The sequence below is a fragment of the Rhinolophus sinicus genome, chromosome 4 (genome assembly GCF_057876585.1).
Source record: "Rhinolophus sinicus isolate RSI-liver-muscle chromosome 4, RSI-T2T, whole genome shotgun sequence".
Taxonomy (NCBI): domain Eukaryota; kingdom Metazoa; phylum Chordata; class Mammalia; order Chiroptera; family Rhinolophidae; genus Rhinolophus; species Rhinolophus sinicus.
Genome location: NC_142504.1, coordinates 29,118,343 through 29,145,918, shown reverse-complemented (window position 1 = coordinate 29,145,918; position 27,576 = coordinate 29,118,343). Strand labels below are relative to the sequence as shown.

Sequence of the window (27,576 nt, the reverse complement as noted above, 5' to 3'; positions counted from 1 at the left end):
TACAGCCTAGGGCCAAAACCAACAGAAGACTGCTCACATTCCTGAATGTATGTTGAAACTTTGAATGAACTTCCAGGTCCGTTTCAGCTCTTACCTAGAAAGGATAGCCAACCACTGCACACCACAGAATATTGCTTAGGTATGAAGTTTTTGGACTGTTGCCCACAACAATCCAGAAGCATCAAATACTTCTTCCTTATGGACTATTCACCTATCCCAGAACTGTCCCTGCCTCACCTTTTCCCCCCACACCCTTTATCTACCACCAGTGTAATTCTTTCCTCTCCAAATCCGTAGTATACAATAGCCCTTTCAACCCACCCAGGTTTGTATTCTCCATCTGGCTGCTGCTGGTAATTTAGAGGGTGTGGTCCTTTTCTGGCTAGCATATGGCTCAATAAAGCTTTCAGCCTTGGAGGTTTTCTGTTTTTTGGGTTTTTTTTTAACTTTTATTTATTTAAGTGTGTTTTTCCAGGATCCATCAGCTCCAAATCACATAGTTGTTTCAATCTACCTTGTTTCCCCAAAAATAAGACCTAGACGGATAATCAGCTCTAATGTGTCTTTTGGAGCAAACATTAATATAAGACCCGGTCTTATATTATACTATATTATATAAGACCCAGTATTGTATTATATTGTATTGTATTGTATTATATTATATAATATTATAAAGATCAGGTCTTATATAAGACCTGGTATTATATTATATATTATGTTTATTATATTATATTATATTATATTATATTATATTATATTATATTATATCCGGTATTATATGTTATATTATATTATATTAATTATATTATATTATATTATATTATATTATATTATATTATATTATATTATACCGGGTCTTATAATAAAATAAGACCGGGTCTTATATTAATTTTTGCTCCAAAAGACACATTAGAGCTGATTGTCTGGCTAGGTCTTATTTCCAGGAAAACACTGTAGTTTTGGAGGGCGCAGCTCACAGTGGCCCATGCAGGGAAGAACCGGCAATCTTGTTAAGAGCACCGCCTTCTAACCAACTGAGCTAACCTGCCGCCGCCCCCCCCCCTTTTTTTTTTAAGCACCTCTCTCCTATTCTCTAACTCTCTCTGGAATTCTAATTAGATGTAAGAACCTTCTCATGTGCTCTTGACCTCTGTTTTATAATTCAATGATTTTCATTCTTTGTTCTGAATTCTAGATTATTTATATCTTTTAGTTTACTAATTCTTTATGCAGTTGTCACTCTGTTTCTAGAAGTTCTGTTTGGTTCTTTTTTACAAATCTTAGTAGTTGTTATATATATATATATATATATATATATATATATATATATATATATTCTCATAGTTTTAGGTTTCCCTTTGTCATGTTACAGAATATAAAGTATATTTATAGTCTAGTTTTGATACCCACATTGATACCCACAGTCTTTGTGGGTCTGATTCTGTACTGTTTTTTGATTTTGCTTACTCTTCCTTGTTGTGGCTCATTGCTTCATTTATGTAGTAAGTTTTGATTACCAATTCATTTTCTTGTTGTTGATTTCTCTGAGGTTTAGACTGGGAGTGCTTTGCCAGAGAAGATTGTGTTTTCTTCTCACCAAGATGTTAGGGCTCCATATTTGTCCTTGTTCCCTGTGAAATATGGATCATTAAAACCCAGGCTTTTAGCTATTAGAAATCAGCAGTGGCCACAGGGAAAATGTGAGCTCTAGTACTTGCATATACCCTTGTGGATTTGTAAACTTTTGTCCTTTCTGTGTTCTATAGAATTTCTTTATTACTGGCTTAGCCATACATAAAAAATAAAATAAAAGACTTTCATATTTAAGACATTGGCACAAATGCTCTTTTAGAGTGCCGGTGTGGGGATTTTGTTAGTTGTTGAGGATAACACGGTCTGGTGAAGGTATCGTAGGGTAGTGGCAAGAATGAAGGGTATAGCTTAGTAGAGACGAGAACTTGGAATATCTTCCTTATATGCCATCCCAAGGAGTTTAGTTTAATAGTGATTCTGGGGGAGAGCGTTGGATGGGGCGGGAAATGATCACTTGACATTTCAGGTAGAGGATTTAGGGTTCAGGATAAAGCATGGCTTGGGACATCCTAATCAAGGTTCTTTTGGTACAAGTGACATGACCACTTTAAACCAGCTTAAACTTTAGTTTGATTGGTTGATGTGGTAAACTATACTCACATACAATTTGCCATTTTAATAATTTTTGAGTGTACAACTCAGTGGCATTAGGTCCCTTCATATTGTTGTGCCACCATCACTACTATCCCTTTCTAGAATTTTGTCACCATCTCGTACTGACACTCTGCATGCATTAAACAAGCTATGAATTTGACTACTCTAGCTACCTCATAAGTAGATGCAAACGATATTTGTCCCTTTGTGTCTGGCTTATTTCACTTAGCATTATGTCTTTAACTTTCTTTCGTGTGGTAGCATGCATCAGAGTTTCATGCCTTTTTAATGTGGAATACTACCCCATTGTATGTATATACCACATCTTGTTTATTCATTCTTCCATTGATGTACGTCTGGGTTGTTTCCACCTTCCAGCTTAAACTTTTAAGTCAGGAGGAAACTGATTAGATCATTTTGGGTTAGCTTGACTAGCCCAAGGTTTACTGACCTCACGAGAGACCGGAGCCGTGAACAGGAAAGCCTTTAGAATCCAAAGCTGTCATTCTGTATTTCTGTGAGACCACCTTCTCTTCAGCTAAGCATCTGTTGCTTCATTGTTTACATAGACCTACGGGGTTATCCCAGGCTTTGTGATCAGCTCTTGGGAGAATCTAATTTGCCAGCTCTAGTCATTTGACCATACCTCTTCCAAACAGCTATGATGTGGAAAGGGACTTGGTGAGGATTGGGTACAAACATGGCTACTGGGAGTCCACTGTGTTGAAAAGGTGCCCAAGGAGGTTGTCATAAGCCATACCAAAAATCCAGGCAAGCTGAACTAGTGGTAGAATGAATAGAATGAAGCCAAAAGTTTCATGAGCTATCATGAGTTACAGGACTGAATGGTTGATGGACGGGGTGAAAGGGAGAGGGTGAAATCAAGGTAGCACTTAAGGTTCTATCTCTAGCAGCTGTTTGGAACATCATGCTTTTTTTTCTGAGATGGAAAATAGAGTAGGGACAGTTGTGCCGGGAAGATGAGTCAGGCTTGGACATTGAGGCAGTGGAGCACAGAGTGAAGAACGCAGACTTTGGAGCGGACAGCTTAGGCTAAATCCTGATACTTTCACTTCAGTGACTTTTAGACGTGTTATCCTTTCACAATTGCAATTTCTGTACTAACATGGGAGATAAGGTTAGCGGTAAGCATTAAGTAAGACTGTGTTTATACAGCCCTGAGTACAATGCCGTGTTATGCTATGCACTTAACTAATAATTTGCAACTTATAACTGTTACTGGCATGACCACATTTTCCTTAACTATCTGTTGGACATCTTAGTGGTGATGAATAGTGAGATAGAGAGAAGAGGGAAGAAAACCCCCGGTGCTTCCCCAGAAGGGAGGGAGGATGTGGGCTTGTCTGAGACTGGAGATCCCGGATCCACCTGGTTTTACCCAGCTCTGCTCAGGAGCCTGGATGTAAGTAAGTAAGAGCCTGGATGTAACCAAGATCCTTTCTCTACCTTTCAACAGTTACTTGTGGAAAATTACCATCAGAGAGCTCTTCTTCCTGTTAGTCTAAAGCAGGGGTGTCCAAACTTTTTTCAACGTTTTTCACCACGGGCCATATGCGGTAAAATACACAAACAGCCAGGCCACTCACTCGAGGTGCAGTACGTATTGCCTCACCTGGTTTATTTAAGCAAACTAAATATATTTTTGGAATTTGCTGCGGGCCAATAAAAAGTAGATTGCGGGCCGCAGTTGGCCCTCGGGCCGCAGTTTGGACACCCCTGGTCTAAAGGTCCATGTTTTCCCTTCTTTATGTTGTTCTTAGTCTGTTGATCTCTTACTGAAGGAGAGACTGGGGGGGGGGGGGGGGGTGAGATTACCTTAGTCTCCGACTTTCTTGCAGGCAACTTCTTGTTTCCTTCTGTGTCTAGTCCTGAAACACAAGATGGATGCACATACTCCACGGCTTGTGCAGTCCCCACCGGCTGACCAGCTCTCGTGTGCAGGGCTGCTGGCCTGAGATGGAGTGGCTCAGCCTAACTTAGTTAGAGAGGAGGAGCAGTGTGTAGTTCTTCAAACATGAAGACCTCCTTCCTCTGCTCTGCTCATGAAGCATTTTCTGTCTGGGACCCTGTTTTGCGAAGTCTTCTTGGGCCGTTACAAACCACTGACCTTCTCACCCCTCCCTATTGCTCACCCAGGCCAAAAGCTGTCCTCTCTGAATGGAGGTGGAAGGTCTCCAGGGAGTGGTGTTGGGGTGGGAGGGGTAGGGATAGGGGAGAGAATCTAGTTCTGCCAGATTTTAGAACAAGTTCCCATGCAGTGGATATCCAGCAGCCTATTTCTTCCAGTAGGTATAGGTCCTGAATTTTAGAATTATGTTTAGGCAATGGGAATGGATGAAATGCTTTCCCCATCTTTATGTTTCACTCTCCTGTTTCAGTTTGCTTGTTTATCTGCTTACTTATTCATTCATTCCTTGGATGGAAGATGTACCATGTGGCAGAAAGTACAGTAATGAACTCTTGGTCTATCTCCATGGAAATTTGACTCAGCTTTGGCATGTGGTTGACAGAGTTATTGCCAGTTTTTGTCTTGTGTATCTTATGTGCATTTTGATGAAACATTGGGAGGAGGTAAAACAGCCAGCTTTCATGTTTACTCTGGAGTCTAAAACAAGTTTTCTGACAGAGAGCAATACTTCTTGACTACAGTGTTAGCCACATGTTAGCTACTTGCATGGTGGGGCTGGGTTTACAGAGCACTCAGCGCGGTGCTTTGTGCCCGCTGGCATGTGAGTGGTGGTACAGAGCAGGCCAGGAGGCAGCAGATCGATTGGGTCGTTCCTTGAATTTGGAGAAAGTGCCTTGTCTGGTTTTGTTTCTCTAGGGCCTAGTACTGTGCCTGGCTGGTATTTGGCTTTCAAAACATGTTGGTTGAATGAATTAAAAATGAAGAAATGACTGATCTTAGTTTGTTTGTTTTTTCGAGGAGGAAGTAAAAACTTTTGATGTTACAGTTAGGTTGCGTTAAAAGTCAGTGATACAGATTTTTGGTGGGCAGTTTCGGGAGTGAGTCCTCTTGCAAGTTGAATGTGATGGTTCCTCTTGTGTTAAATGCATGTAAAAGTGAGCAAATAGAGCAACTGAAAGAACCACACTAAATAATGTTTTGTTTTTTCTTATTCATTCTAGGTTTCCCTGTGCTATAGAGAGTTGTAAAGAGGTGTGACCTCACATCGATGACTTCTTCTCCCTTAAGACATTATTTAAATGTGTTGACTCTCCTACGATATTTGTTTTATGTGAAGGGATGCTTTTTGTGAGAGATGTCTGGAGACTTTTTGGGGATTTTTTTTTCATTTCAGAGTTGCAACATTGAATGCAGGGGGTAAAAATTAGTATTGTATTGGTAGGTTCAGTGTTATTTAAGCCAAAATTTTTTTGGTGACATTTTTGTAGAATTATGTTTGTAACTGTTTTAAAGCATAAAAATACATGTATTGTTGCATCATTAGTTTAGAAGAATCAGGATAACACTAAAGTCTCTCAATTACCTACTTGGTCAGTGAATGAGACTTAAATGATATAAATTATAAGTACAGTTTGTTTATGAGCTCCCAAGTGGCAGCAACTTTATCTTCTAAATTTCTATATCTCCCCACATTATTTAGAAAAAAAAAAAAAAGTATGGTTTTCACATGTACTGCATTAAAAAGAGGGAAATTGTTGTTTTCGTTTTTTAAATAAAATTTCTTGAAATTAAGATGTCGTCTGACTACAGTGCATCGTATACTAGATTATCACACCCGACTACAGAGGAGTAGATTACAACAAAGAATTATGTGGACAAAATGCTAAGAATGAAGAGATTGGGAAACCTGGGTATTCTGTAACGGGACATTCCCCCTGCCCCAGATTAGTGGAATCAGAGGAGACTTTATTATACAGCTGTATTTTTCTTTTTATGAATAAGGAACAGTAGAGGGAAAAAGTAGTCAGTTGCTGTCACTGCCAGGCTGTCATCTTGATTCTGAAAATAATAGGGTAATTAAAAGGAAAACAAACAAACAAATTCCCCAAATCCAACAACAAAACTACACACAACTTCCTGATGATTCTAATAGAGACTTTGGAGGTCACATTTATTTACAAAGTAATGAAAGAGAGTAAAATTCTATGAGGTCTGTTTGACCTTAGTGAGACTTTCTGTATTCAGTGATGGAAATAGGATCTGAGAAGAAGGAAGCCTTTGTTCTAATATTTTCTTAGGTCAACTTGTGACTTTTCAAGATGACTATCATACACTTGAAAAGGAATTCTGCTGGAGAAAATTCCAGAAAATTAATAATTCCAGATAATGCAATGCTTCCATGATAGCAGGATTTTATTATTATAGTGATATGATAGCTAATGCTTGCAAACACTTCTTGGTGATAGGTATTTTACATGCTGGTGATGTGTAGCTGGCAGTTGAGATTATCAAATGAAGTCTCTGTGTTGCTCTCCATGGCAGATAAAGCCAACTGTTAAAATTCATCAAGTTGTAGTGATAAACTAGGATCCCCCCACACAGTATTCTTTTAACCTAGGATTTCCTATGTTGTGTTTAAGGATTTCATGTTTGAATCCTATGTGTCCTGTTTCTGAAAAGCTTTTCCTGCTTTTAATTAATATGAAGTAAAACAGGGAAGGATTTAAACTATAAGGATAAAAATAAAAGAACTATAAAATCAAGAAAAAAAGGCTCGGCTGGGCCCTGTTGAAATCTACACTGTGAAGTTCTTGAGAGCTCCTTTGCACTCTTCCAGAATCTTCCATTGCCTGATGAGTTACTATCATAAATGAGCTTGAGGCCTCTGACTTTCTAAGTATTTTAGATATTTTGTTGGGGCTAAAAATGATACGTGCTTAATTTCTCAATTTGCTAAAAGCAACTATACGGTCATATTAGGGAAGTGGGTCTTATTAAATCATGGAAGTTCAATTTTTAGTGGCTGTTACATATGTGCATTTTGTTGCTTTCCGATTAGGTGACAAGTGCAAGGTTAGGAGTGTTAAATTAGAGAAGAGGCTCTCTTAGAAATGAGGTTGCCACCACCACTTTATATTCATCTGGATTGTGGGAAAAGCTCCACTATTGTGTTCCCAGGGCATCTCCAAGCTGCTCCATACTCCAGACCAGTGGAAATGGAATGGAAGTAAGAATTCAAGGAGGAAAAAGAACAATGTGCAATTTCCTGCTGTTAGAAAAGAACTTGTTCATCTTTTTAAAAAAATGGTTGATGGTGGATATGAAGATGTTATGGTGCTTAGATTCCATTGAGTAAATGTGGAAGAATAATGTAATGGTTTTCTTTCAACATACAAATATTTATAGTATGCTAGAAACTAAATCCTTTATAATTTTCAATGGCAAATTTTAGATGTCAACTTAAAAAGTGCAATGAGGTGCATAATTTTTCAAAATTATCTTAGGAAGTATGTGAACCCAAAGTATGATTAGTGGCTTTGGAAACTTTTTGCTTGTAACCCAAACTAAGAAATACATTTCATATCATGACCTAGCATATGCACCCAAAAGCAAAAGTTCATAAAACATTACTTACCATATATGATGCTCTCTGAGAATGTTTTTGCTTCCCCTTCTCTTCTTTATTTCTCCTATTTCATTCTGTTAAAATCTGTGGTCATGACGTATTAAAATGAGTTTCTTTCCAATAAAGTATTGGGACCTACAGTTTGAAAACCAGCTATAGATCCAAGATTCAGTTCTTTATTGTGTTTCATGGGTGTTTTTTTCTTCCTTCCTTCCTTTCTTTTCTTTTTTTTTTTTTTTTTTTTGGTGGGGGTGGCTGAGCATAAGTCAGAGAGGCGGAAATAAAATTTATGTTCTGTGGAGCTCATTTGGGACATCAGTTTAAAGGTCTTTCCCTGCTCCCCTCTTGCTTACCCTTCCAGATATCTGGAATTACATCAATATCACAAGCCTTCAAAAATGAAAAAACCTAGGTTGGGTGGAAAAATGGGAGAATCTATAGGTAATCCTTACTGGTCGTCTAAAGTTATATAAATATATAATCTATCAAAGACTTTACTTGTTAATTAAGGAAGAAACTAGTAAGATATTATAAATGGTTCAAAAGATTACTCAAAGTATCATTTAAAGTATTATTTATAGTCAAATGAGGCAATGATGATTTTATAAATAGATGCAAAACTGGTCCCTCCCCTAGGACAGTAATTAATACATTCTACCAGATACATTTTTGTGGACCAGGGATTAACTGCAGGACTGTCAATTTTCTACGTATTATCTCCTACAGGGTTGTAATATAACCTAGTCAAAGATAAAAGATGGAGATAACCTGGATGAATGAGCTAAACCAGAATATCCACTAAATTCCAAAGTCTTTCACAATTTTTCTTTATGCTGATTAGATTTAGGCTATTAAACACATTCCTATCCTAAGTAAAATTTTGCCACCTGAAGGCCAAATCCAGTTTTTAGAGGATTTAGCCAATCTGCAGAGTATTTTTAAACAGTTTGAATGTGTTGCTATCATCTAAAAATTAGATTTTTACGTAACAGTTGGATTTCCAGATTGTCTCAAAATATCAGACTTGGTGACACTGGGCCCATATTCCTTCATAGAACAGTGGTTGGAGCTGTCAAAGGTGCCTTCTGTTTTTTGTTTTTCTTTCCAATTTTAAAAAGTCTTTATTTTTTATTGTAAAATAATGTATGGTATTTGGCTTAGAAAAAGCAAATACACAAAAGACCCATAAAGTGAATGACTATAAACCGGTCGTGCATCCTGCTCACAATAAGTATTAGGTTTGGGGTGTATGTTTCAATATTTTTTTTCTAAGGCTATGCAAACTTACTCTCTTTCACACACAAAATCAAAGTTACTTTTACGATTAGAAAGCCTTACTAGTTTCATTTGAAAAAAAACGAATTAGAAAAACTACTGGAAAGGATAAAATAGTATAAAAGAAATATGCCAACTAAAGGTCACCTCTCCAAAAGAACTGGGTGACAATAACAGCAGCAGTTCTGAGCCCAAGCTTCATAGTCCCACACACAGGCATTAAAGGGGAGAGACCTTCCCACACAGGCAGCTTCAGACCTCCAAGCTCCATGTCACAAAGGCTCTTCGATGCCTTTACCTTAGCTTCAGCCTGGGCCTGTTTTTTTGTTGTTGTTTTATTGTGGCCACAGCCTAAGTGCAAATATGACTCCAGGCCTTCCCAGATCAACATCTTCAAAAACTCTCACTGGCTCCTGAATCGACTTGTTTGGGGTGAGGGCTCCCTCTGTCGGCTCCGTGGGTGTCTCTGTCTTTCCCTAAAGATGCCTTTAAACCAGGCCTGCACTCTCCCTCACTCTTTCTGTTTCACACTCTGCTGGTGTCACCGAGTTTACCTGCCTGGCATTTGAATCTACCACCCCTGAATTCTGCTGCAAAGGTCACTTGTTTCTGAAGTTTTAAAATATGAAACTATAATGGAGTAAATAGTTTAGTCTTGGTACGGCAACCAAGTATAATGTTTCTGAAAATTTTGAAGAAATGGGAGTATACGTATCACTTTGGTGATATTTAAGGGGATGTATATATGTTTTCTGTGAAATACCACTGATGTTCATGATCTCATCTATCGCTTATATGCTAACAACTCCCAAATTCCAACTTACTCCTTTCAGTGGAGCACTAGCTTCTATTTTTCCAACTGTGTTTTACATATTTCCATTTGGACCAGTCGCTGTTTCTCTACATCTATCTTGTCTGAAATGGAATTCATTTTTTTTCTTCTCTTGAAATAAACTACCCTCCTTCCCTTTTCTAATTCATAATATCACTTTCTTTGGTCCCTTGGGCTTGAAACTTCAGCCATTTTTTATTCCTTTCATCAGTATTTTGTAGAGTTGAGAGTCACTAGATCCTACTCCCTATTTCTGTACATCCCTTCTTTTTCATTCAAACTTCTCCCATCTTAATCCAATCCCTTTCACCACCTTCTGACTTCTTGACTTCCTACTTTCAATCAACTTCTCCAGCATATTACTTTAAATTTTAATCTTTCTGAAACACTCCTCTCTTCAAGATGCCAGACTATACAATAATGTCAAACAAATTCTGATATGCCACTCTGGATATTCTAAGTTTCTTAACTTTTCAGCTCTTTCGATAATTTCTGTGTCTACCTTTCTTTTGCAGACTTACTTTCTCCTGCTTCTCTACATGCCTCTAGTGAGCTCAGCCCGGTGGCTGTCCTGTAAACACTGCTCTTCGTTCATACTGATCCTTTTTACAGGAAAGGCCTTCCTTCTCTTTTGTGTTTAGGTCTATACCCTACCCATCAGATGAAGTTAAACTCAAGATACCTATTTGTGAAGTCTACCAGGGCTCTTCTAATTCTCATTGATCCTTCTGGAATGTTTTATACTGTTTAATGCTGTTTTGGGTAATAAAATCTTGTCTCTGAAGATTAGAACTACCAAAAGCATGGACCATTGTCTGTTTGGGTATCTCTCAGAATAAGTTAGCAAACTTGTTATCTAAATTGGTATTATTCTTGCATAACTGTGTAATTCATAATCCACCATACAGAAGAAGAGGAGGAAGATTAAAACATTGTTCAGGATTTTAATTTTTCAGCAGCATGAAATTTACATATATATTGGATTTGGGCACAAATGTGAAGAAAAGATGTGTATATATATTATACTTACTGTAATTAAGTGGCTGCTGTTTGTGTATCACACATAGAAATTTCAGTTTATTTGATATATTTACATTATGTAGTAGTTTGTTGAAATTGAAAGAAGATAATCAAGTTGAGAAAAGCAGGTTGCCTTAATCATTTAATCCTTCTGTAATGGGTAACATTACGTAAAAGGTGAGCCTTAGAATAACAGGAAAAGAAGACTTATATTACTTGCCCTACACTTCTCTCCTTTAGAGCAATAGGATCTGCTCTGCTTAGCAATCAGCCTTCCCCTTTTATATGCTGCTCCTGGGAAGAAGCTGTCATTTTATTTTTCAGTTTTGTGTGAATGCTTACAGAAAAGAAGCATTTTGTTTTACATACAAAGACTCTATCTGTAACACACCCTAAACATGGTTTAAGATTTGAGATAATTTTCTGAATGATTGTGAACTAAAGCATTTGTACAACACAGCATCTAGAATATCGTGCTAATGAATTTTAAAAATAGCTTTACTGAGATATTATCAACATACGATAAATTACACATATTGAAAGTGTTCAATTTGATGAGTTTTGACGTGTGTTTATACTCCTGAAACCATCACCACAATCAAGATAATGAACGTATCCATCACCCCCACAAGTTTCCTGGCGCTCCTTTGTCATCCCTCCCTCCTCTCCTCCCTTTGCACTTCCCCATTCCCCAGGCAAACACTGATCTGCTTTCTGTCACTGTACATTAGTTTGCATTATCTAGAAGTTCATATAAATGGAATCATACAGTGTAAACTCTTTTTAGTCTGGCTTCTTTCACTCAGCTTAATTTTGTTGACATTCACGCATGTTGTAACATATCTTAGGACTTCGTTCCTTTTTCTTGCTGAATAGTATTATGGATATGCCACAGTTTGTTTATCCATTTTTCTGTTGTTGGACATTTGGCTTGTTTCCAGTTTGGGGCTATTACAAAAAAAGGCTGCATAACATTTGTGTAGAAGCGTGGACATATGCTTTCAGTTTTCTTAGGTAAATACCTAGAGGGAGAAGGTCTGGGTCATATAGTAGGTGTATGTTTTACGTTTTTAAGAAACTGCCAAACTGTTATCCAGAGTGGTTGTGCCACAGTGTACAAGAGTTCCAGTTGCTCCACATTTTTGCCAGCACTTTGCATGGCAAAGCCTTTTTAATTTTAAATATTTTAATAGGTATGTCGTGGAATTTTAATTTGCTAATGATGTTGAGCATCTTTTACATGTTATTTTTTTCCATTCATATGTCTTCTTTGGCAAAATGTCTGTTTATATCTTTTGCCCAGTTTTCATTTATTTGTTTTTTCGTTATTGAGTTTTAAGAGTTTTTCAATATATTTTATATACATGTCCTTTATTGGATATGTGAATTCTAAGTGTTTTCTCCCTGCCTGTGGCTTTGGCAGGTGAATTCTTCATCCTCCATCTATTATCAGGGCAGCTCCAGGATTCTCATATTTGAGAATTAGGAAATATTCCATGTTGGATCCCAGCTCAAACAGGCAAGAGCATTCCTGCTAGCTGATACTGTATGTTTAAGAATGAATTTTGGTATTTTTTTTTCTGTTTATAAATGTAAAATTTGCTCTTTGTAGGCAATGTTAAAAATTCTTAAAATTGTAGATAAGGAAACAAGACTGGAATATGCTTGAGAACTTCAAGCAGAAGAAGACCAACTGTCAAGGCCATGCACATCAGAAGCATGAGTGCTTGGGGCTTAGCATACACTAGGATTGGGGCAGCAGGACTATTATTTTAATAGGGCTCCTCCACTCTGGGTTTGGGGCTCCTCAGTTATTCTTAGTTTTTCTAAGGAATGCCTCAGCATTATGGGAGGCTCAGTTTGCAGTTTGTTCCCTCGAAATATAAGTCGAGTGCTGCATTTGCAGTGCTCAGTCACTAGCTGGCCTATGCACTTCATAAATGTTTATAAAATACAAGTATCAAATAAGTGAAGGTCTTGTTATAGAATTCACAAATGTTTTCAGAACCTACAGCTGAGCAAAGCTTGGAAAGTAGGGATTGATAAAGAGAAACATGAAATTAATCAACTGTATTTGACTAATATTGGGAAATAGTATATTAAAGTTCAACACAACTGTCTTAAGTGTCAAGGGCTCCTTTTCTCTGGTGCTTTGTTGATGAAAAGCATCCAGTTTTGGTGCCCAAAGGACCAGGTTTAAGATTCTAGCTCTGCTGTTCACCGGCCTCATGAATTTGGACCAATACTTCACCTACTTCAATTCTTTTGCTTACACATTGGGACTAATGTGTGCCTGACGGGTGATTGTAAGATCATAGGAGACAGTACATAAAGCATTTTGATATAGTGCCTGACACATTGTAGTGGGGTTTGCAGTTACTCTGCTTTTCCTTCCCAGTTTCTAGTCTGAGAGTAACCAAATCTGCCTGCTGCGGCGGTGACCTAACCATGCAGCTTTCCCACTGTGAGAAGTAGCTCCTAGCGGGGAGATGTTAGAATAGTGTTTACCAGCCCTGCCAGGATAAATTTTTCTACCACTGTGTTTTTCAGTGATATGAAAAAAAATATATATCATGGGATAAAGGTAATTTGATTATAGATTTTATTGCCTCAGGACATAGTCTTTTCATGCGTGGAGCAATTACTGTAAAGATATATGGTGAGACTGACTTGAGGTACCTGGCGGAATGAGTCTCTGATGTCGGCAGCAGGACTGATTGTACAAGGAAATCCTGAGACTTGTAAAATTGGAACCATGTTCCCATGGGAAAACGTCTTGAGGTGGACCACTGTGGAGGAAGGAGTTAAGGTGATGGGCAGATTGGCAGAATGCTCGAATGAGGGTGACTGGTACCAATTGTACCAATCGGTACCCAAATTGTACCAATTTTAGAGCTGTTTCCAATGGATATGGGTAGTAAACTTGTCCTTCCGAATTCTCTTATACTGTCTCTGCTACTTTTCTCTTATTCCTGACCTGTGTCTTCCATGCCTGCAAGTTTCTTGACTCTTAGAGCCTAAATTATCCCTCCTTCTCTAAATACGTCTGGAATTTTATGATGTTCTTACTGGCATTGCCAGTAAGTCATACTACCAACAAACTGCTGCAGCCTGTAGATTAAGTTTTATGTTTTAGGTCATGAAAAACTTACATGCATTGCTTAGTTACTTAAGTTATAAATTCTGTACAAAATACTTACATTAAGAAGAGATTCTTGCACGACAGCTACGTTTGGTCTGGCTTTTGTAACAACATATCTAAAAGATTGGAGCTTGATAATGACGTATCAGAACCACTTTATGATTTCCATGTTTGTTCCATTTCTGTTTTGTGGCCAGACATGAAAAGATATTGGAAATTCGAGTCCTTCTATTAAAAGGCTTTTCTTTATATGTTAGAACAGGAACCACTGTTTTTTGTTTTTTGTTTAAATTTTATTGGGGAAGGGGAACAGGACTTTATTGGGGAATAGTGTGTACTTCCAGGACTTTTTTTTTTCCAAGTCAAGTTGTTGTCCTTTCAATCTTAGTTGTGGAGGGTGCCGTTCAGCTTCAAGTTGTTGTCCTTTCAGTCTTAGTTGTGGAGGGCGCAGCTCAGCTCCAGGTCCAGTTGCCGATGCTAGTTGCAGGGGGCACAGCCCACCAACCCTTGCGGGAGTCGAGGAGTTGAACCGGCAGTCTTGTGGTTGAGAGCCCACTGGCCCATGTGGGAATCGAACCGGCAGCCTTCGGAGTTAGGAGCACGGAGCTCCAACCGCCTGAGCCACCAGGCCAGCCCAGGAACCACTTTTTAAAGGGCCTCTTTTTCTCTGTGTCCACAAGGCTCCTTGTTATAGCATTCTAATGGCATGTGACACAGTGAATTAAGTAAGCCACATGGCCATACCTACCTCATGGGGGTAAACAGCTGCAGTCCTGATGTGTCTCTATAAGGCAGAGTGCCAGAGAGCAGTCCTCATGATTCCATGATTTTCGTTCATGGTCACCATAGACTCAGCTCTCTTCCTGCTGTAGGCAAAAATGACTCATGCCTCCTCAAGAGCAATAACCCAAATTGCCCCATTCAGCTATAGCATCACGTTCCAAGTTCAGTATCTCTTCATCAGGTTTCAGATGTGTTATCTCTTGGTCTGGAGACTTCAAGTAGTCTTTCCCTTCTGTCCACTCCTGCCCTAGTGGAGTTGGGAAAGATAACTGACAAAACCATTCCCACTCAGAATGGGAAGGACTGGGAGCTAGCTAGCAGTCACTGAGTGGTAGCAATTCTGAAATCCCACTGAGCAGGCATTTTGGGGGACCCTCACCTTGGGTTGGAAAATGTTTATTCCCAGAGCCTGCTTCCTGGAAGAAGCCCCCCAATCTGTTGTTCTCCATGTCCATTGGCTCTACCCTCTTGGAGTTCCTTCCTTTTCCAGTAACTTTCTTGGCTACCACTGAAGTGGGCGTTGGAGAACAGGCCTTCTGAACAGTTTTCTCTGGCAGCTTCCTGTCTGTAGGGTGGTTTTTCATATCTGACACTCGTAATCCTCTTAATCTAGGCTGGTAGTTATTTTGGTTAGTACAACTCTTCAAAAATTTTGTTGACTTCTTATCTGATTGTAGTCAGCTTCATGTATCAATAGCCAGATCTACAATTTTGGATAGGTGTAACTCTTAGATTTGCTGTATTTCTCATCTTTTTCACCCCTACCTGTGCCCCCTCTCTCTTTATTTATTTGAGGGTATCTTTTCTCTATCAGGCTTCATTCAGCTGGAGGCCTACCTCCTTTGTCTTTTTTTTCCTGAACCATTTTATCCGAAGTGAAAGAATTTACCGAGTGCCACATTAATGCATGCTGAGGTTTTAATATCAGGTGTGATGGCTATTCCCCTGGTTTGAGCCTTACCTGAGGCTGAGTTTTAATCAGCTTTTGTTCTTTCAAAGGCCTTCTCCATTTTACTTTTAACCGTTTGGGCTTGAGAAGTTAGTTGCCTCTTTCAATCTTTTAAGTCTTTGAACTTGAACTTTATTTTCTTACATTGCTTCTTATACACCAACCATTTTTTTTTTTTTATATTTCTTTCTTGCATGGGTTTCTGTTTATCTGATTCAGTAATAATAATAATAATATTATTATTTTGTCTCGTTCTTTGTCCTTTTGTATTTTCCTTTTGCTTTTTTACCTAAACTTGTTTTTCACCAGTTTCACAGAGCCTGTGTCTTCTGTACTCTATCCAGTGTGCCAAACTATTTCCACATTTTTCTTTTGGATCCATCACTACGTCCTGTAAATTCTTTCTTTGAGAATTTCAGAGGCTATTCCTTTCCTTTATTGGAATATTTTCTTTTTTACATGGCTTGTGTTTTTCTTCATTTTTCATTCCTTTAAAAAGTGAAATCTGCCAGATTGTATTTATCAATAAATAGGCTCTTTTACCATCCACTGGGATCTACAGATCAGGGCAGGTTGACCTACACAAATCCCAGGTCAGTTCTCAGTTTCTAGAAGGCTTTTTACTCAGGTAGAATTTTTACTTACCCTCCCCGCTTGATTTTCTGGTACGGGTGGAATATATTAAATAAAAAATATGGAGCTCTAGCTGCCGCCAGGAGTTTTCCTTTTTTTGCTGTCTCTTACATTGCTTTGCTTATAGGGACTGTCCCCAGAATGTAATGTGCTCTTGCAAGTTCACTCCAACTTCCTTCCCAGCTATTTTCTAGGAGTTGTTGCCCTGCGTGAATGTACAAAGATGGGAGGAGAAAGAGGGTGTGTGTGTGTGTGTGTGTGTGTGTGTGTGTGGTTTGGCGGAAGTATATAATAATCTCACCAACACAAAGATCTGCACTGAGGGGAATTTAAAGTTGGCTGCAATTTTACAATGGATACAGTTCTTAAGAGTCTGAATCAGATAACCAACTGCAGAGAATGTTTGAAGTGCCTTCTTTTTTCAGATGGCGTCATGCGGAGCGGCCTGCGGGGCCTCTGGTCCCGCTCCCCACATAAGAAAGCAGGATATGGCTAGGCCAAAAAGGACCACCCCCAACCATAGATAAGGGAGTCATACCACTATATTCTCTCTGGTGGCCCTTTGCGACACACGCAGTAGTAGCCACATGATCCGCAGTCCGCCATTCACCTCTCTGCCTGCCAACCAACCAACCAATCAACCCAGCCCCACAGTTACATCAGTAGCCAGTTGGCTAACCAGTTACAGTTGATGGCCAACCAATCACAGTTGATGGTCATTCACTACCTGAGCCAGCACCTCCCCACGCTAGGCTGAGAGCCTGGAAACCACACTCCTGGCTCTGTCCCCACAGATGGTCTCAGTTTTATGAGGCATAAGCTAGTTATGGCATGACAGGTCTTTCTGTTTTTTGGTTTTATTTTCGTTTCCTCCATTGAGTGTCTGATTTACCGTTAGCGAGATCCTTCCAGGTTCTTGGATTATATGTTGATTTTAGTGTTACATGCAGTGATTTCTTGGGTTATTCCTGCATGTTCAGAAATCAAGAGGTTGCATGATTCAAGGCACACATGATTTTCAGCTGGAAGTCCATGTCCACTAGCTTCTGGCTTTGTCTTCTGACCCTTAGAGAGAAAAGCTCATGTTTTTAAGTCTGGTTATAGAATTCCTATTATAATAAAAAGTAATTCTTGTGATATCTTTATATTCGGCTTTTTACTAGAAAGGGTAAGAGTTTTATAGTTTCATTTGACATTATGTGGTATTTCTATTTCAGATCACAGCAGCAGCAATGTTTCACTTCTTCAGAAAACCCCCGGAATCAAAAAAGCCCTCGGTACCAGAGAAAGAAGCAGATGGATTTGTCCTTTTAGGTGAGTCTTTGTAAGCAAGAAAATCATAATTAGATGAATTATTTTTCTTTTAAAAAATTACTTGAAATATGATTGATTTTTAAATTATTTCCTACCAATGCCACAATTTACGTATATGAAATCTATAAAAATAAAGTTCATCGATCACTTAGAATATTGTCATCAAGTTGGACTCTTATATAGTGGTGTGGCTATGTTTTTCAAATTAAATTTGTAAAACCATCCCATTTTTTGAAATCTCCGCTATGCTAGTCAGTGTTTTTAATTGTGAAAAACCAAAAGTCTTGAAGAATCCTTGATAATTTCACATTCTGTTTTATAAATAGCACCAAGCCTTGTTTCTTAAATTAGCATCTGAAATTAAATGAGGCATCCAATACATATTTGCTAAAGGAATACACTTTTAAATCTAAATAATGTTAAATAGTGTCTCCTAAATGTTTAAGCCCAGTTTATTTCCTATTATAAAATTAATACTGCCAATTATTAAGATCTTAGTGGTTTTAAAAAATATTGCTTTCATCCAAATACTGTGCTTTTCCCCAAGGGGAAATCTGAAAAATAGCATTTTCTTCAAGTCACTGTGTCTTTCCCTGAGGAAGAGATTTACAGTCTGGTGAGGAGGAGCCAAAACCCATTGTCCCCTTGTGGTACAAATCATCTTCCACCCTGGACTTCCCCCGCCAAATTCGGACTCTTTCTCCAAGGGGATTTGTATGAATTCATAGGATGTTTCCTCCCTGGGATGTTTCTCAGATGTCATCCCTTCCAGAGTCTGGTTTCATACCTCTTCCTTTACCTTGGCCCAGTCAGACTGGCATGGGTAGGCTTTAATGATAATCCTGAATTTTCAGCGTCGGCCCTCTCCGAGCCAGGGCTCACTCCATGCCTCTGACCCCACACATTCAGAAGTATGGTGGGTGGGTCTGCCTCTTCAGCCTTTCTCTTTAAAATCTGGTCTCTTGCAAAAAGGACACAGGGCTTTTACCTCTCTAGCCCTCTTCCACTTCCTGGCCTTAATCTCTGGGACATCAGAGTAGAGGTTTTCTCATAGCCAAACGTGACTGTAGAATATGCCATCTTTTCCACAGTCAAGTTCTGGCCGGCCTATGTGTTTTCTGAATCTGCTTCATGTGGCCTTGGACAAGGGCAGTGGCTGCGGTAGTCAGAGTTGTCTTCTCTCTGACCAGATCTTCTACCACTCAGGCAAAATGGTGGGGCATAGTCTGGTGAGGGCTGGTGATTTTTTCGGGAGCTGTCTGTCCGGGATAAAGTGGGGTGCTGTGGACATGACCGCTTATCTGGTCTTTCTTACCGTGTGTGAGGAATTTGTACCTTGGTTTCTAAGTCAGAACTGGCTGTCAACCCCAACTTCTGTTCTTTGAAAGCTGCCAGTGTTGCTTCCCTCTCAAAATTATTCTTTCTATTAGCAAATAGCTGTTTAAAGGATGTGAGTTTAGTGTACAGATAATTAAATAGACATAGGCAGATTAACAGGAAAAAAGCATGCAGATTTTTAAATGTATATGGGAATCCTCATAGAAAATAAAGACCAAAACAAGTGGCAAAGCCTAAGTGCTTATAGACCCGGTTGAATAAAGAGGCAATTGTGGAAAAGTAACTGAAACATGTGGGGAGACTAATGGAAGATAAGAGTTATTTTAACAAGGTCTGCTTGTATAGTTTCTTGGCTTCCACTCTGCATCTCTGGTGATAAGCATGTTTCTTTCCTCCTGATATCTTTCATATGGGGGTTTTTATCTCCTGCTTTCAGCTCAAAATAATCTTATGCCAAAGTGGCATATTTTAAGGGTGGTATATGTGCCACCCTTCACCATTTTGGGCAAATTATATAATCTCCCGGGTGTCATTTAGCTTATCTAGAAAATAAACATGCTAACAGTACCAACCCCATAGGGTTACTGAGAGGATTAAATGCGTTAATGTGTGTAAAATGCTTCGAACAACGCTGTGAGTGAAGTGGTGCTATTACATCTCCATATACAGGTAAGGACTTAACTTGTCTAAGTTTCTCCAGCTAACAACACAGAGCACATCTGGAATCAGCCCCGGCAGTCTGACTGCAGAGCTGTCCCCTTAACCACTATGCTAACCATTTTTAAATGTCATTATCATTTTTAATTTTGAGACATCAGTGACATTTTAATCTCTTTTTAAAAAATTTAAATTGTGGTCCTTATTTGTTTAAACGAGAAAGTTTTGAGTTTATTTTTAATAAAAGAGGGTTGGTTGTTATATGACTGTTCATAAAGTTTGGCTTTAATTTTGGCTACTCCAAACTTTTCACTATTTAATATATTAAATATTTAAAAATATTGCATAAAACTGTAATCTCCTTAATGAAGTTGAGATTGGAAGATGGTATACATTGTTTAGTTGGTAAAAAAAAAAAATCCTTCAACAGTTAAGTACTTAACTGAATTGACTGGTAAAAGTCAGAACAGATTATTAGGAATATAATTAATCTCATTTAAAAATAAGATGGTAACCTCTTTTTTAAAAAACTGATTTTGTTCTGCTGAGTTGCTCTTTCTAGCATATGGTTCTATAGTGACGTATATAATATCTACTTTAGTCTCAGAGCATACTGTGTAAAATATTTTGGAAAATGTCAAATAGGTCAAATGGTAGATATGAAAAGCCATTACTAACATGGCCCCATACTTGCACACATGTACTTTGGTTATCATGTATACACATAACTTTCTTTGTCCTCATGCGCAATTGATACATTGCAGGAAAATAAATGTATATGATTGTGTGTTTATTAACCTCTAAATGATACAACGAACTAAAAACTTAGAAACGTGATTATATTTATGGCAACAACTTCTTGTTCATATATATTTCACAGAATTTTTTAGATGACCATCTTATGCCTCTGTAACTTGTTTCTAATTAAAGGTATAAATTATCAATTTTTTCCCCACTTGAGAATACCTTTTCCCCGAGTCCAGCCTTCCCACTTAACACAAATAGGCTTTAGGTCACATTTATTAGATGGCATTACTGAGTTGCTAAAGTAAGCTCCTCGTGACTTGAAATTCAGGGTCCAGGCAGAGCCTAAGCACTTTTGTTGATGATAAGAATATCTGGGCTGTTCATGTACAATCAGCTCACTTTTGATCGGACAACTTTTTCCGTGTTAAGGTTTCCAAAACATTTAGCCTTTGTAAAATGTTGAGTGTGTTGAATAGGAGTAAGGAGGGGATGAAGGCCGAGTAGAAAAACATCCTTTCTCTTGTATCCAGTTCCTATTCACATAAGAAGGTAATAGCTATTCATTCATTCAGTAATGAAGTTGAAGTAATCCTCCAGGGTACTCATTTTACACAAAAACAAATTGCAGTTTTCATTTGCATCACTGGGTGGCGAGTTTTCTTAGCCTTTTACTGCTGTTTGAAAATCCCCAGCAAGCATGGTACTATTTGTAATTACCAAGGTTTCCTTCTGTTATGACATATTTAATTGTACTTTTAAGACATTATCTTTAAATTGATTACCAATTTGCTGTAGTGTGCAACCTCATAGTTATTTTAAATTAGGAAAAAGGGTATCTGTTGCTTGTATGTTAGCATATAATTCCTTCCAAAACTAAGACAAAGGCATGGATTAGTTTATTATGCTATAGCAAAAAGAAAGAAAAATAACAACAACAAAAAAACCCCACAGAATAGAAAATGAAAAGGAATAATTTATATTACTGTATAGACCAGATATTAAACATAACTCTGGAGCAGGCAGAATGAATTGGGCAAGCGCTATTTCAGAGATTAAAGGAATTGGGTTACATCATGTTTTTCAGACTATGCAGGTGCTTCTTAAAGTAGGGCATAAGAACTTCTAGTTTCCATTAAGCTAATTATTTTGTAAAACTCGTTGAATTTAGAATCAGAGCTTAATAATTCACAGCAGCTTAGATGTCATCTTTTAAGTATTGCTATTGAAATGTGTAATTTAGTCTCCCGTTTTCCAGTTTAAATGATAAATCAGATTTTGAAAAGTAGTGGGTTATTTTTAAGATTGTCTCCAACTGAATTCCTCATACTGGGAATTATTCAAACCATGTGCACACACTAAAGGTAAACTACCACATTTTTATATGGAGCTAAATTTAGGTCATTTCTTCCTCTCTGTATTCTTTCCTTTATTTAAAAGTGGAAATTTGCTGTGTATAATAAAATTTTATATTCCAAGGAATAAGGGACAGTAAGTCATTTTGATAATGTCTAGGATTGAAGGGTTAATTAGAACAATGACAAAAACCAAACAGATTTTCAGCACGTGCTTCCTATTTTTACTCCGTTCTTATAACAGAATTATACCAAATCTTAAAAAGAAAAATAGTGTTTATGGATTTTAAAAGCGACTTACCCTATTAATATCTCTTTACCCATGTGTGGTGATATCCAGAAAGAATCCAAGAATAATTAATTTACTTGGCAATCCTCGTGTGTTTACTCTTGACCTTTCAATTCTAAAGCAAAGTGAGCCAGGATTTTTCAACCAACTTCATTATTCAATTGCTTGTTTTCCCATTAGGAAATGCGGAGTTGTACGTCTGTGATAGAATTAACGGAACTTGCATACTCGTTGGTTCGTAATTCTGGTTCACCTGTTGACCTCGTGGCACTTCAGAGGTGAAAACGTTCAGGCCACACTGTCCCATGAGGGGCGTACCTGCCTTATCTCCTTGAATGTGCAGAGAGAAGGGAACTTCATGGGCAGAGAGAGGTGCCAACTGTACGGAGAGGCAGAACTGAGCCCTCTGTTTCATGCAATTAATTATGAGAAAGTCATTCATTCTTACAGGGGCTGAGTGGACTTAGCTGACTCAAACGTAAGTTAGGGCTGTGTCTCCCTAACTCCAGGGCTCTAACCTTCTTGAGCAGTAGGGGGCGCTTTGAATATATACTGGTACTGGGGCCTCATCCCTAAATTCTGATTAGATGGGCCTGGAGGTTGGCTTGGATTTTCTTTTTTTTTTTTTCTCAGAGTTTGGTTCTATTGTGCATGGAGGGCTGAGAAACTCTGTAGTTCACTCTCTATAATTTTGTAATTGAACACCATCCAATAATGTGTTACTTTGAAAAAGACCTCATAAAAATACAAAGTTATAGTTTTTCTTCCACTGTTGTTGAGCCATAAACAAACAAAAAGCAAATAAAACCACAGAATTCTAGGTTAAACATACTTCCTCTCGGACATTAAATAGACAAAGAATAGAAAGCTTCAAAATTCTAAGAAATGAAATCCGTTTGTAAGAGCAATATATTCAGAACCTTAAGTGTGTGTTTGTGTGTGTTTAAATCAGTTACAGCAATTAGGAAGTATTTTATTAAATTAATTATACGATTGTGAATTCCAAGTAGCCTATGACTTTTTGTCTTAGCAATAGTACATCTGTTAGGTTGGTGCAAAAGTAATTGCAGTTTAAAAGGTTAAAAATAATTGTGAAAAACGCAATTACTTTTGCACCAACCTAAGAGATTGACTTGAGGTAAAACTATTTGACAGATGAACACCCATAAACTTTTCAGAGGAACTCTGACATTCTTTTTCTTTGAACTAAAACCTTCAGGCAGTCATATTTTTAATATAGCTATTTAGGGGTAATTGACTGGTTTACTATGGTGCTGTTTCCCTTAGTAGAGAAAAAATTGAAGTATGCACACAATATTACCTAAATGGAGTTTCCTTTAGTATTTCCTTAGAGGCTTGCATAATGCTGTATCTTCTACATCTGAGACTATTTTACTGAAAAATTGTGATGCATAGCTTTTATAGTTTAACAAAGTTTATTCTTATTTCCTTCTGTTGAGGAAATAAATGATGAGGATGAGAATCTGAGTAAAGCGTACACAGTGTGAGCGTTGTACTTCGTACTAGTAATTCAGAGAGCGTAGGGAGACCTAAATATTGTCTTTCTGGTCATCTTAATACTACAGTATTGTTTTATATTTAAGTGGTCATGTTATTAACCTTCTGTTTTTGTTTGTTTGTTTGTTTGTTTGTTTCCCTTTGAGTGCAACCAAAGCATTTTATGAAGGGAAGAATCCTTACTGGGGTTCTAATCTTTACGTACTAATCTAATCACATACTAATCTTTATAAATGTGAACTTATAAAAATCTAAGCATCTTCTTTATTATATCATGATACAGTTATGATGTTAGACCAGAATAGCATTATCTAGTAAACTAAGCCAGAAGGAAAACATCTTGAATTAGTGTGATGCAGTCTTTTCTTATTGTAGAAATTCATCATCAAGGGAACATTCTAGATGTTTACCTTCTCTGTCCCAGGCGCTCTGCTCCTTGTTAAAGAAGCTACAGGTTCCTGGGCCTGGCCCATACCTAGTGAAGTAGCAGAAGTGATGGAGCTATAGCTTGAGAATTAGCATTTTTGAAAAAAAAAACAGCAATGCACGTGATTCTTATGTGTGCTGGTATTTGGGAATTGTTGGAATAATTATATTATAATGTGGTAGAAGAAAAGCTTCCAGGTGGTGACAGACTCGATAAAATATGTAGATTCAGAAGGATTGGGGACATTTAAGCCACTTGTAGAAAGGCTTCTGTTACTTGTAGGAAAATGTCTAGACTGATGTTTGATAGGTATGCTTGTAATGCTACATCTTCCTGGATAATCTTTTCTTGGCAAAGACCCTTTTAGTTTTTAATATCCAGACTTCATGGAATATCTATCTATCTATCTATCTATCTATCTATCTATCTATCTATCTATCTATCTATCATCTATCAGCTGTCTATCTCAATAAAGTTCTTCAGTTGATGTTTGTATAGGGAAAGTTTATTTTATGTCCTCTAAAACTCAATTTTTAACAAACAATGTATGGAGATAGTTACACTTCAAATGAAATGAATAGATTGTCAGAATCACATGGGAACATTTTGAAAGGTGTGCCTGGTGGCATCGAAAAGGATGTGAAAGGGGATCAAGTATATGGTGATGGAAGGAGAACTGACTCTAGGTGGTGAACACACTATGGGATTTATAGATGATGTAGTACAGAATCATACACCTGAAATCTATGTAACTTTACTAACAATTGTCACCCCAGTAAACTTTAATTAAAAAAAGAAAAGAAAAGGATGTGCATCTTGGCTCTTGCTGGCACCGAGGGAGGCCATGTCACTGCTGCAAAGCAACCGGTGGTGAAGAACCATATTAGTTGTTGGGTGATCAACATACTAACAGAATAGTTTGCTACTTGTACACAGGCATTTTACTGTGTTACAAGAAATTGGTGGGTAGGTTTAGATTGATGTACAACACATTGTAATTTTTCCCATCTTAAGTAATGGGAAATAGGCTCCTGCTGCATTTTTCTAAATGTCCAATTTTCGTGCATGGATTACTGATGTTAAGCAAGAGATTCCTCTACTAATCTCAACCAGCTATTTTATTAAGTTAACAATCCTGCTACCGCTAATATAGTGTTACACTTAATACAGTTTTAAGATAATATAGTCTTAAAGCAACTCACCAATTTGATTCATATGTCTTTATGAGTTACATATTTAGAAATGTACCATTTCCAAAAATGCTGAAGGCAAATTATAATCCTTTTTTTAAACATGGAAATTTGGGAGAAAAATTGAAATGTATATGTTTACCTTTATCATCCCCAATGTATAGCTCTAAAATCCCTTTTTAAAGTTCAAAACCAATTATATTTTATGTTTTTGTTTTAATTGCATGTTAATCATGCTCAATATGTCAAATTTTAAAGAAGAGTTTTTAAAGGCCATGATAAAAATTACATTAATCTCTTTGTTAAATGTTTACAATTTTTATTATAAATTGAACTATGATTCATAACATTCTGCCATTAAAGGGTGGGAGTAATACAGTATACAGTTTTTAGGGCTGGAAGGACATCTTAGGGATAATTCTAAACAGCTTCATATGTGTCTATTTCTGATTGAGAGTTGTATATATTCAGAATACAGTGTGTAAATTCTTTTGTTTGCTAAGGAGAGAATGAAAGGTATATATAGTATAGAAGCTACGTTGTGTAAAATACCAAGTTATGGTATGAGCCAATTATATTAAAAGCATTCCCTTTGCAGTGAGATATAAATGCCTTTCTAGCCTGTGGGCATCTTTTTATTGCTAAAGTTGGGTTAAATTTACCACCACAAAAATTCAATTATGATTTCTGCCTGTTATGAAAATATGCTAATGCACCCACATATATTTTGATATTCTCAGGTCAGATATACATAAACGTTTCCATTCCCTAAAGGAATGTAATTTCTTTCAGGTCTCTGTAGGTCTCTAAGGTTATAGGACCTTGGAGCATGTAGAGCTCAGTGAGATACAGACCTGTGTTTCTCAAGTTATGTTCTATGTGTACTTTCCTAGAACTGGGCAGAGGTGTTACACTGCCAAAATTGAGTAATAGTGGTGTTTTCACACTTTGTAGGAAAAAATAAGCTTATGGAATTTCAGGCTTTTCCTTCTGAAATTTCCCTTAAATTCTAGAGAAAGCCAACATTAATTTTACAAGCAGGTATTAGGTAGGTAACATATATGAATGAGGAGCAAATGGTTAGTTAAGGAACAGCTTGTAGACAGACAATCACATTTACTTGTATGGCTGTTTTGTTCTTTGAAAGTTTGTAGTCATAGTCCTGATTTTATGTTCTATTTTGTAACCTGTAAAATAAAATAAATTGAACATTAAAAGCAATTTAAACTTAGAATAACAAAACATACAATTTTATCTAAAATTATAGTTTGTATGACAGAATTTAAAATACCAGTATTTCATAATGTTCTGCAAAGAGCATTTTGACTTCCAGGCACTTGATGACATTCACTGTGTGATGAGATTACATTTTGAGGAAGATGGAGTCTCCGTTGCTTATTTTTTTTCTCATTTTCTACAGCTCAAATCACTTTACTGGGGCACAGAGTCCTCATTTGGTGAATGAGAGATTAAATTAGATTTTTATTTCTAAGATTTGGTTTGTTTTTATAGCTGAACATTTTAGTAATACTATTTTTGTTCTAGATATTTAAAAATATGGACAGATCGCTCAATTTATTCTAATCTCTATTGGAATAAATTGATGGTACTAATGTGTTTTCTGTTACACTGAGTTCTTTTTCAGGAGGGCAAGAAATCTGTCTACCGGCTGCCAAACAAAAGTCAGTTTGAAGATTTTTTTAGTTAAAATTTTATCTGGCTTGTAGCCTCAGTTTAGCTCTAACTAATCCTTTATTAAAATACTCGTGATAACAGAGGGAAACTTTTGTAACCATACCAAAACTTAAGTGTGATAGCTTACTGCCAGAATCAGCGGTGCAGTTAGACTGAGGAAAAACGCACTCATCTGCGCATGGTACAGTAGGGATGTTGAGGGTTCCATCTTAAACACCTAGAACTTGGCAGCACTCCCTCTCTACCCCTGGGGTTCTGTTCTGTGAAGGGAGCACAGGACTTTGTTTCCTATTCCTGTACTGCCCTCACATACTTCACCATGTTTCTCCATTTTGGAAAATTGCTGGTCAGCAAATAGACGAGGGACCGGTGGTGATGGAGGACCCATGAGGGAGGCGTAGCTCCCGCCCGTAAAACAATGTAGGCGGGACCAGAGATAAAACGGGTGGTAGTACCAGTAACTTGGGACATTTTTATTTTAGCTTTTAATATACTCTGGAGGAAAAGGTGGTAGCAAGGAAAGGAAAAAGACGTCCCAGAGAGAAGAGTTACACTGGGTGAACGCCTAGGAAAGACAAATGGATTGAGTGCTCCCTGCAGCAGCCTGCCTCCAGCTGGTGGGGATTTTTTTTTAAAATGGAAGTATGTATTAGATCTGAATAACTGAGCAAAG

General features: G+C 37.6%; 1 protein-coding gene across 1 annotated transcript in view; it reads left to right on the top strand.

Moving 5' to 3' along the window:
• UMAD1 (UBAP1-MVB12-associated (UMA) domain containing 1) overlaps positions 1 to 27,576 on the top strand; it is a 191,612-nt gene that overhangs the window by 4,955 nt on the left and 159,081 nt on the right. Inside the window, exon 2 of the mRNA XM_019729780.3 lies at positions 17,594 to 17,690. Within this exon, the coding sequence (XP_019585339.1) occupies positions 17,609 to 17,690 (82 nt within the window). The 5' untranslated portion in view covers positions 17,594 to 17,608. The remainder of the gene's footprint in view (positions 1 to 17,593; positions 17,691 to 27,576) is intronic.